We start from the raw sequence: 11,699 nt of genomic DNA on the forward strand, positions 1-11,699 counted from the left end.
CCAGTCATATACTGGGATTTATTTAATTAACGGACACTGTTGTCTTTCAGGTTTCTTCAAGAGATGAAGTTATGGCTGAGAATTCGGAACCAATGTTGTAAGAGACGGTTTAAAGGCTGTGAATGACCATAGTGTTTCTGTAAGGAGCAGTGAGCTGATGTGTGGCTCAATTTGGAAGAAAGAATGACAGAACAATGTCACAGAAATTCTATAAATAATGGAATAGGACTTACCTAAAGAAGGTGACAAAAAAATTCACCAGGTCGATATTTCTCTGTTGTGTGAACGTTATCTGAGAGAAACAAGAAAAGATAACAGATTAGTTGGTAACACTAGGGGGCCATCTTCACTGTCATCATCAATGTCATCAACATTGTTACATCTTCAATATATCATCATCATCAACAACAACAACCATCTCATCTTCATCGACCATCTCCATTCAACCATCATCATCACAACCAACCATCTTCATCGACCATCTCCATTCAACCATCATCATCACAACCAACCATCTTCATCGACCATCTCCATTCAACCATCATCATCACAACCAACCATCTTCATCGACCATCTCCATTCAACCATCATCATCACAACCAACCATCTTCATCGACCATCTCCATTCAACCATCATCATCACAACCAACCATCTTCACTAAAATCAAAACAAAATCATTGTAGATTTAAGCCCCTCAACCTCCACCTCTCCAGGACTTCATTGCTTTTGAAAGAGGAACCCCTCCCTGGACTTCTTCCACTGTTGTCTATCTCTGGTCAGTCATAGCCATGGAGGCCCCAGATAGCAAGTGAGATCATCTCACGATTTTGTCTTTGGTTGGCTTGTGATCTTGTCCATTGTCTTGGTGTCCATTGCATCTCCCTTGTTGTCCATCTGTTATCTTTCAGTCGCACAATGTGGCCAACCCATCTACAATTGTATTCTTTGATGGTTTTTATGATGTTGCTGGCTCTTGTAATGCTGTTGAATCCAGGCATTGGTTTTCTTGCTCTGTAATGTAATGGTGAGCATGATTCGTTCCTTTCTCTGATTGGCTACAACGAGAGCATTCATGATGGTAGTTCCGACAGCCAATGGTTCACTGCCATAAATCCATCTCTCACTAAGCATAACACACACACACATACAAAAAAAAACAACAACAGAAAAAAAAAAGTAAAGAAATAAACTAACCTGCAAAGAAAATGGTGTTTTGAAGCCATATACATATACATAAAAGGTGGTGTTATCAGTTTCTCCGAATGTGTATTGTTTGTGGGAAAATTTCATTTTGTAATTATAGCACCGAGCACCGGAGTCTAATATTTTACCAGCTGGTTCGGAAGCTGAAAGAAAGAAACACACAAAGGATGACATTCATATACAAATGATGAAAAAGTTTATAGATAAAAGAGGACAGGAAAAGGATTGAGTGTGGTTGTGTGGTAAGAAACTTGCTTCTCAACCACATGGTTCTGTGTTCAGTCCCACTGCATGGCACCTTGGTCAAGTGTCGTCTATTATAGCCTTGGGCCAACCAAAGCTTTGTGAGTGGATTTGGTAAACAGAAACTGAAAGAAGCCTCCTCTCTTCAAGCTACCGATGATACCCAAGGGAAAGGCAAAGGCTGATACAGCTTGGCACCAGGGACATCACAACTCATTTCTACAGCTGAGTGAACTGGAGCAATGTGAAAGAAAGTGTCTTGCTCAAGAACACAACAGACAGCCCAGTCCAGGAATCAAGCTCACTACCTCACAGTTATAAGTTCGATGCTCTAACCAGTGAGCCAGCCTTCACCATCACTACATTACACCCTCTATAAAAGTCAGAACCATGTTGTATCCTTGATATTGTATCTTGACAATCAATTAGCTAACTCCACAGGAAACATTTACTTTAGCAGAAGTGGGAAATTCTTCTACTACTACTACTGCTACTACTATTACTAGCTGCTGCTGCCATCATTGTACGTTATTATCCCCACCAATATTATCATTATAACTGAAGACAGCAAAGCTGACAGAATCATTAGCATTGCCAGGCGAAATACTTAGTGGCATTTTGTTTGTCTTCACACACTGTGTTCAAATTCCACCGAGGTCTACGTTGCCTTTCATCCTTTCATCCGCAATAAAATAAATACCAGTTTCCACACTGGAATCAATGTTTGAAACCAATATTATCATCATGATTGTCGTCCCTGTCACCATCGCCACCCCCACTGTCGCTACTGTCATCACAGCCACCTCCTCCACCAGATAAACCAGGCAATGTGTGTAAGAGAGTTTAACAAGAAGGACTTACTTGAGTTATACGATATATTGAGATTTGCAAATCGAGAACAATTTACTGAGAAGTCAACATCACGGTCACCCTAAGAAATAAGAAAGAAAAAGAAACGGTTAAAACCGTTAATGACGGCCATTACAACAAATTTTCACTTTCTTGTATTAACCCAACAACAACAACACAAGACCTAAATCTTTATTCAAAATATTTCAATATACATCATCATCATTTAATGTCTGCTTTCCATGCAGAAGACTACCCCCAGGCGACTGTGTCTGTTCTGGCAGGGTATTGTAGTCGCTTGTTTTGTCTGTGTGTTTGCAAAATTACTGGAAAACGGCTGAATGGATCTCCACCAAATTTGGCAGAAATCCTCATTGGGTGAGTGGCTGGAACTCATGAAATTTTGGTTTGGTGAATCAGTGTTTTTTCTTTTTTTTTTCTTTGTTTACATTTGCAGAAACGATAAATAAGGGAAATAACTCTTGAGGCCATTTTGTTGAAATATGAATTCGTCTAAGATTATTAAATTTTATTTTATCCTTGTATGCGTGCAGGGTATGCATCACCCCTCCGATGCCTTTTCTTCATTATTATTATTATTATTATTATTATTATTATTATTAAGGCAGTGAGTTGGCAGAATCGTTCCTATGCCAGACAAAATGCTTTGCAACACTTCATTTGTCTTGCTGAGGTCGAATTTGCCTTTCATTCTTGTGGAGTTGATGAAACAAGTACCAGTCAAGTACTGGGGTCAATGTAATTGACTTACCCACTCACACAAAATTTCAGACCTATTATAGGCACAAGATCAACAGCTTTGATCTTATAATGCCAAAATATTAACCTGCATAGATATGGACCAACTCTTTCAAGTTTTGATTCATTATTATTATTATTATTATTATGATGATGTTCCTAGACTAAAATAATGACAGAATCCGCAGTAGAAAAACTGAAGGGAGCCAATCTCAGAGTTGTCTCTCATAGATGTGATTGATGTTTATTAAGAGAGGAATGGAGAATAACGACTTACGGCAGAAGGACGATTCATGAAGTTGATTTGAGTGTAATAGTGATCATTTGGTTTAGACAGGTTGAAGGTAAACTGGTAATCTGTTAATAACTGATCTAAAAAATAAATTAGACAGGAAATGAATAAGTTACATATACACACATACCATACCACATTCAGTGAAAATACATAATATATATTAAGGATCACACAATAAGCATTCTCTCCATACCCACACACACACACCACCCAGCAGCTCCTGGATCCTGAATTCATATCAATTGCAAGAATATCATTGTTTCTAGATCAGACCTACCACTATCCACCCAAGACCCTCTCTACCTCTGTCCATCTAATAATCTGTCACAGTTGACTTGACAGTCTCTATACCACTGTTCCTTTAATACGGTCTACCACTAATCCCTAGCTATGGGAGGACAAAAGATTTTCAGTCAATGTCACCATTACTGTTAACTATCATCCTTTCCAAGCAAATTCAATTTTATTTCCTCTGAAGTGAATTTCTTCCTCTGTGAAAGAACTAACCTTCATCATAATTTACTTGTGATTCATCTCAGTAAAAATATATATATATATATATATATATATATAAATATATCTCCCATGATTACGTGACCGACGGGACTGTTGTGACACATCACTGGCTGCAATGCACTTTGCATTGTTTTAGCCTTCGAATGATGCCACCTCGCTGGCTAGGGGAGCAGACCAATATTTCCTGCAGATCAGAAGGGGGTCTGGAGTAATATGTAAAGTGTTTTTCTGAAGAACACAATGCACCACCTGGTCTGGGAAGAGAACCCACAATCTAGTAATTGTGAGTGAAACAGCCTGACCACTAGGCCAAGTGCCTTCACTGTCTCTCTCTCTCTCTCTCTCTATAAATATATAAATTATATTTATAGATATGTATACACACACACACACAGATTTCAAATGAAGACATATAATAAAATATGAAAATAGCACAAAAATGAACAACTTACAATAGCAAGTTCCACCATCATTTGGGTTCCCAATATATTTTTCTGATGTGTCGCACCTAGAGGTTAAAATAGAAACCGTGAATAGTTAGAGGTTATAAATCTGGAATTGACAAGTCGATACACAAATACATACATATATCAGCATTTTTGGGACGATTATGGTCCCTGTTAGTGTACATGTTTCCATTCATGTGCCTTAACTATACTATTAGAGCATTTTAACTCTTATTTCTAGCAATGTAGGTGTTTCCTAACACCCTAGTCACATTTAGTGACATTTGTAATTCTCCTTTTTGGTGGTACATTGCAAACTGCTGTTTATACTAATTTTACATATATATATATATATATATATATATACTGAAAACTTACCAGAAACTGAAGCAGTCCCACCAATCTTGGAGGTGCCACAAAGAGACACTGAGGTACAAATATATGAAACCCAATATATCCATCATGACTACCTGTCTGATAAGGGTACACCAGGCACATGCATCACAACCATATGTGCACAACATGGTGATTTCGTATGAAGATAAACAGTGCGTGACCTTGCTGGCAGGGCTCGACCCCCCCCCCCCCAACTTGTTTATATGTATTTTGTCTCTGTATAAATTTGTATATATGTCATTCTGTATGCGGATGTTTGTGTGTCCTGTTCTTGTTGAATCCCTTAAATGTGAAATATACAGCAGCAGCAGCTAACGTGTGTGTCCTCTATGTGGTCATTGAAACAAACAGAACTCGGAGTCTGGTCTTTTCTATGCATCTTAAAAAGAGGAAGGACACATTGAATAACGTTGTCCTGGATATATTATTTGAGTAAGACAGGTTGGTCATGGGTAGAATGTTTTAGATTACAGGTCTGTTTAATCAAGCCGACCTAGGGCTGAACAACAACAACAAAGTTATAGTATATTTTTAAATGATTTGTAACTTAGGCACAAAGCTTACACACTTCAATGAGTGAAGGACATACTTGGCTGAATCTAGTCCCAGAAAGATGTGTTTAAACTCACCATTCACATTTCTTGCCAACCACTCCTCGTGTACCACAGTGGCAGTTCCCTGACTGTTCATCACATAGTTTAGCTTGTTTGTTACAGTTGCAGGCTGTATAATCGGTTGGGAGATAGAACAGATTATATATATATATATATATATAAATAAAAGATTGAAATGGAACATGGAAAAAGTTAACAGAAAAATACAAAGAGTAAATAAACATGGAAATCAGACTCAAGCATATTCTCAGTACTAAACAGATATATATGTGTGTATATATATGTATATATGTATATATATATATATATATATATATATATATATATATATATATATATATATGTTAGTGTGTGTCTGTGTGTGCACACACACACACACACAAACACACCAAACACATACATACATAGGCATATAGAAGCTTTCATAATACAAACACAATATATACTTGTCTTCATATATACACACCATGTATTATTCTATTTCTACATACAACATAGGCTGTCTTCACTTAAACCACCACACACTGGCCTTTATATACACTCAGCAATTTCTCACGTCAATATATACCCCAGCACGAGTTGGCTTTTGTATAATTTCACCATTCACTGGCTCATATATGCCTTTACTATATACCTGACTCTAATATATTCACATATACACACAGACACACACACTAATCAATATATAAATCTATCAAGTTGAACAGTAAGCATATCAATCTTACTGTCCAGCTAAACATTACCTACATTATAACCCCATCTGGGAGGGGCTGTGCATCCCTCCTACATCTCTCACCAATAAACAGGGGTTACAACTTACGTTTACACAGGCCACCATTTTCAGGAGCTCCAAAAAATCCTTTCTGGCATCGATCACATGTCTCACCTGAAGAAAACAGAGAGAAGAAGAGAGGTAAGGTGTGTGGGTAGGTAGGGGGAAAGTCAACAGAGGTGTGTGCATGTGTGATATTAGTTAGGGAGACATGTATAAGCAAGGGATATATATAAAGCAAATACATAGATATATATGTATGTAGATGATTCATAATCCAAGCTGTGTCCTTAGGAAGAACATCTGCATATTCCGGGACTCCAAAGTTGTATGTAGATGTTACAAGTGTGAGGCAGGCGTAAGTGTTGAAAAATAATGGTAAATAATATTTGTATTAATTGGTTCTCTGTATGTAGAATTTCTTACATGTTTTTCCTATGTACCATTTTGTAAGACTTATTAGCAAATAAAACATGTAATGGTGAATAACTAATACCAAAAAATATTTCCAATCTCCGGTTTTGATAAATATATACATATATGTTAGTTATTCAATTTGTTCATTCAGAGAACCATTCATAAATGGGGACCTCACAGCATGTATATTTATTAGCATGGAGTATATATATATATATATATATATATATATATATATCCTCAACTGTTACAAGAGTGAAGGGGATGCCTAAAACAGATGTAATTACAGAGATACCAAACTGCATATGAGCAAGCATATGCATAAGTGACAACAGGTATAAATGGGGGGGAGGGCCATATATATGAGAGAGAGAGAGAGAGACATATGTGTATATTTACCTGTGGTATTATTTTGACATTCTATACAAATGTTTGTACTCTCATTACAGATGCTATGGCCATTGCACTGGCATACTAGAAGGGGAGAAAGAGAAAAAAAGAGAATTAAAATACGCAAACAACAACAACACACTTGTGTTTCTTGTACCAAAAGCCACGTGTTGACCCAAAAGAATTAAAAACTATTTATGAATAGAAATATAGGCAAGATGATCCATAGGGCAAGTTCTAAGTAATGGTTAATTTATACTTTATTAATGAGGTTCAATAAGCCTGAAACCCATCACCATACTACCAATGTTACACTAACACTCCACTCTACATTGCTCACATTTTCATTTTAAACTGCAGGATTGTCTCCCCTGCAGTTTTAGACCAGAATTAGTCATTAATATAATACTTCATTATTAAAGATGCAACTTTAATTATTCACAACTCTCGGTTCACTACTGTAAATATGTTAGCAGTATTTGTATTGATCAAAGGTAGCTTCACCTACAAGACAACCAGCATTGAATTGGGGTTCCTACTCACAAGAAGAGAAAGAAGGAAAAAGTGACCTTAACTAAATGGAAGGGTAAACTGATGCATATACAAAACATACCAGATGACCCCACGAACAACACACAAAAATATAACAAAGCAAAACAAAAGAAAGGTGTATGGGAAAAGAAATAAGCAGCTTCTTACGTGGACACTGTACAAAATACCACCTGGAAAGTGGACAGGTGGACAACGTATGAGAATTCCAGGGAAGTTTAGCCGGACCAGACATACCACCTTCCATACAATGACCAAGGCCTGTGTTACTCACATCATGGCACCAACCACAAATTGGATTCATCTGACATTCCTTGCAAGTTCTGATGTCTGAACAACGGTTTTCTGTAATAGGATCAAAAGACGTGTGTCAAAGGAGGAACATACAACATGGGTAGCAATGGCAGGTGAAAATGTGTGTGTGTGTGCGTGTGTGTGTGCCAGTCAGTATGTGAGTGACAATGTGTGTGTTTGTATCAGTGTGCAAGTTGATCCACTTGACTAAAAATTGTTCAAAGCAGTGCCCCCAGCATGGCCACAGTCTAATGACTGAAAGAAGTAAAGGATAGAAGATGTCCGAACTCCTGAAGGTTTCAAAGAGGCTACAGACCCTAACACTCCCAAGGAATATACGAAAAAGAAAAAGCAAAGAGTCGACTTACTTGTACAGAGGTTTTTGTCTGTATTCCATTTGGTACATTGACCGTAGAGGAAAGACACTACATAAGAGTTCATATCAACGCAACGCTGTGCACTGCTGCACCACATGCATTCATCTTTTGTGCAGTTTTCACAAGTTGTATGAGATGGACAGGGGACTTTGCATTTCTGAGTAACTGCCTTTGCATCTAGGAAATGGTAAAGAAAAAAAAAAGAAAATATTTACACAGGTAAAAAATTAAAAATTAAGAGATTAAGGGAGATTAAAACAGTTGAAAAACGGATTGGCTGAACCAGGTGAAAATACTCACTGTTTTTCTCTTTATATACACAAGATTTGTTATTCTCAATCCAAAAACAATTTGGCTCAAGTTGACAAAGAGCACAACTGTGGAGGAAAGAACATTCTACATCCACAGGGCAATCTTTGATATCCTTTGTCTGAAATAATCAAAAAATTCCCATTAGAAACCATTTTCTCTCTTTGTACTTGTACTGCACCTGAGCATTATACACAATCATTTCATTATCATCCGATTTAAATTTGGTGCTTTACAATGTCTAGCATTATTTTTCACTGAAAATTTTATTTCATTTATAAAAATGATTTTAGAATTACTATAAAAGTTGTGAAAAAAAACAATGAGTGTGTGTGTGTGTGTGTGTGTGTGTGTGTGTGTGTGTGTGTGTGTGTGTGTGTGTGTGTGTGTGTGTAGGATATTGTTGACAAAGCATGCAATCAAGTTATGGCATGCAGGAAGACAATTTTTTTATCTAATAATATTAGAACAAAATGCATCATTATTAAAAAGTGATTAACACAATCATTTATTAATGGTTTCCTGACAACATTTCTAATGAAATACACTATTATTATATTTGAATTAATTATGAGAATCAAGAGTTTAAAAAAATATCTTTTTATTATTAAAATTTTTGCTCAGAACAGTACGAAAGGTTCGTAAATAAAATTTTGATGGAAGGTTTGAATTTTAACATAAACAAATTGAAAGACCAAGTTTTATTTAACATAACCAGAAACGTTGAGAGTCTCTTGTTGATGGGTATGAAAGGGGTTAAATCAAAGGGATTAAAACAAAAATAACAACAACTCCGCAAGCAGTTAACCTAATGTTATACAGTGGATATTATGTAGGCATGCTGTAGAGTTTATGCTATACACATTACATAACACTATAGAGACAGGACAACAGGGGTGAGGAGATGAAATACGGGTGGGCGGCAGTAGTGTTGTGTGTGCATTTATGTGTTTATATATACACACACATGTACAGAGGTAATATCTCGTCTTCTGTAATATAAGTTGCGGTGTGGAAAAGTGCAGAGTGAAGACATAAGGGGGTGGAGAGGTCATAATGCATAGAGCGAAGGTGGGGTTATGGTATTGAGTGGGGTGAATGGTGTCTTTGTCTTGGGTGGGGTGGGGGAGGGGAGAAGGGCAAGTGGTATGGTATTTTGAAAGCAGAACATGAAGAGCAAAGCTGGGTACTAATATTCTGAAAGATGAATGAAGACGGAGATGTGCTGGGGTATATAAAGGTTGTGTATTTATAGGAAATCCTGTAGAGCAATGATTCTCAACCCCTTATTTCTCTATAGACCCCTTTGGTTCCTATTTTACCTGGATGGGTCCTCATAGCCATTCAAGGCTTTAAAAAATGTTTATATTTCTATAATATTATAAGGAATTCATCATCACCATCGTTTAACGTCCATTTTCCATGCTGGCATGGGTTGGACGGTTCGACTGGGGTCTGGGAAGCCAGAAGGCTGCACCAGACTCCAGTCTGATCTGGCAATGTTTCTACAGTTGGACGCCCTTCCTCACACCAACCACTCTGAGAGTGTAGTAGGTGCTTTTTACATGTCACTGGCACAGGGGCCAGAGGGGGCTGGCATCGACCACAATTGAATAGTTGTAAAAGAAGGTACTTGATACTTTTCCAAAGTGCCACATTATATGACCAAGCTCAAACTCAGAAACAAAACTTGACAATTCAGAAACACAGGAGAAGAAGAAGAAGAAGTGGACAAAAAGGGATCTTTAAATTAAATACTAACAAGATGCTTAAAGTTAGAACATGCACAAACACATGCAAGATATCAGAATATTTTAACCTGTTTTGTTACCATATTTCTGTTGAGATGCTCTGTGTTTCTTTCAATTAATTTTAGATATAACAAAGAATTTAGTAAAATAACTTAGTTATCATTAGGCTAGTGTTAGGAACATAAATTGTGACTAAGGTTTGGTGGAAGATTTTAATTCAGAACTTTTGAAACAAGACATTTGTACTACAGTCAGAGACAGTTTCAGCCGGATTGGTATCAAAAGGGTTAATAACACATTCTAAAGAAACCTTCAGCATATGTTCGGTACAAGAACAGGACACACAAACATCCGCATACAGAATGACATATATACAAATTTATACAGAGACAAAATACATATAAACAAGTTGGGGGGGGGGGGGTCGAGCCCTGCCAGCAAGGTCACGCACTGTTTATCTTCATACGAAATCACCATGTTGTGCACATATGGTTGTGATGCATGTGCCTGGTGTACCCTTATCAGACAGGTAGTCATGATGGATATATTGGGTTTCATATATTTGTACCTCAGTGTCACTTAGATGGCATGCACTGCTCTCTCACTCAATAATAATAATGTTTTTTCAGCATAAGCACAAGGTCACAAACTGGTGGAGCATGGCAGAGTTGTACAGTTAATTATATCACCTCTGGTAACCACAGGTAACTTACTGATTCCCATTTGATTTCAGATAGTAAAGGAATATAACTAAATACCACAAGGCAATTTTAGTGCAGGTGAGGAGAGAACACCTAATAGGCAAGTTAGCCTAGTAATTGCAGGTAAGGTGGGAATACCCAATAGATAAGTTATTCTAATAGTCCCGGGTTAGAGGATAACACCTGATAGTTATCCCAGTAACCACAAGTAAGGGGATATCACAAGGAAAAATTGTTATCATCAGATGGTTTTAAGTCCAGAACCAAGAAAAGTGGTGAGTCTGAGACTAGAGAAAGATGATGATGATGATGATGATGAACAAATGAAACGAAAACGGTAAAATGTAGCTTAGTTGAATCCCTTAAATGTGAAATATACAGCAGCAGCAGCTAACGTGTGTGTCCTCTATGTGGTCATTGAAACAAACAGAACTCGGAGTCTGGTCTTTTCTATGCATCTTAAAAAGAGGAAGGACACATTGAATAACGTTGTCCTGGATATATTATTTGAGTAAGACAGGTTGGTCATGGGTAGAATGTTTTAGATTACAGGTCTGTTTAATCAAGCCGACCTAGGGCTGAACAACAACAACAACAACAACAACAGCAGCAGCAACAGCAACACTAAGCCATTAAGAAAATCTCTACTTGGTCACTCAACCTGTGAGAAATAACAGCCAACTCTGGCTCATGTCACACTATGTTCTTCAGAAAAGGACAAGTCTGAAGGAGAGAGGACAGGATGGTCAAGGCTGGAAGAATACCTTTTGACCATCCATCTGACCTGACACTAAACAACAACAACAACGACGACATT

At 37.3% G+C, this 11,699-nt stretch overlaps 1 protein-coding gene across 2 annotated transcripts in view; it reads right to left on the minus strand.

The window, feature by feature from the left end:
• The window catches only part of LOC106868615 (attractin-like protein 1), an 82,385-nt gene that overhangs the window by 36,691 nt on the left and 33,995 nt on the right, over positions 1–11,699 (minus strand). For both annotated transcript variants that reach the window (XM_089362915.1, XM_089362916.1), the window contains 11 exons: positions 8,422–8,551; positions 8,113–8,298; positions 7,601–7,795; positions 6,911–6,985; positions 6,143–6,208; positions 5,338–5,431; positions 4,319–4,374; positions 3,333–3,427; positions 2,309–2,378; positions 1,196–1,347; positions 234–292 (listed from right to left, as the gene is read on the minus strand). In XM_089362915.1, the coding sequence (XP_089219041.1) occupies positions 234–292; positions 1,196–1,347; positions 2,309–2,378; positions 3,333–3,427; positions 4,319–4,374; positions 5,338–5,431; positions 6,143–6,208; positions 6,911–6,985; positions 7,601–7,795; positions 8,113–8,298; positions 8,422–8,551 (1,178 nt within the window). The remainder of the gene's footprint in view (positions 1–233; positions 293–1,195; positions 1,348–2,308; positions 2,379–3,332; positions 3,428–4,318; positions 4,375–5,337; positions 5,432–6,142; positions 6,209–6,910; positions 6,986–7,600; positions 7,796–8,112; positions 8,299–8,421; positions 8,552–11,699) is intronic.

This window comes from Octopus bimaculoides, chromosome 14 (genome assembly GCF_046866305.1).
Source record: "Octopus bimaculoides isolate indiv1 chromosome 14, ASM4686630v1, whole genome shotgun sequence".
In the NCBI taxonomy this organism is placed as follows: Eukaryota; Metazoa; Mollusca; class Cephalopoda; order Octopoda; family Octopodidae; genus Octopus; species Octopus bimaculoides.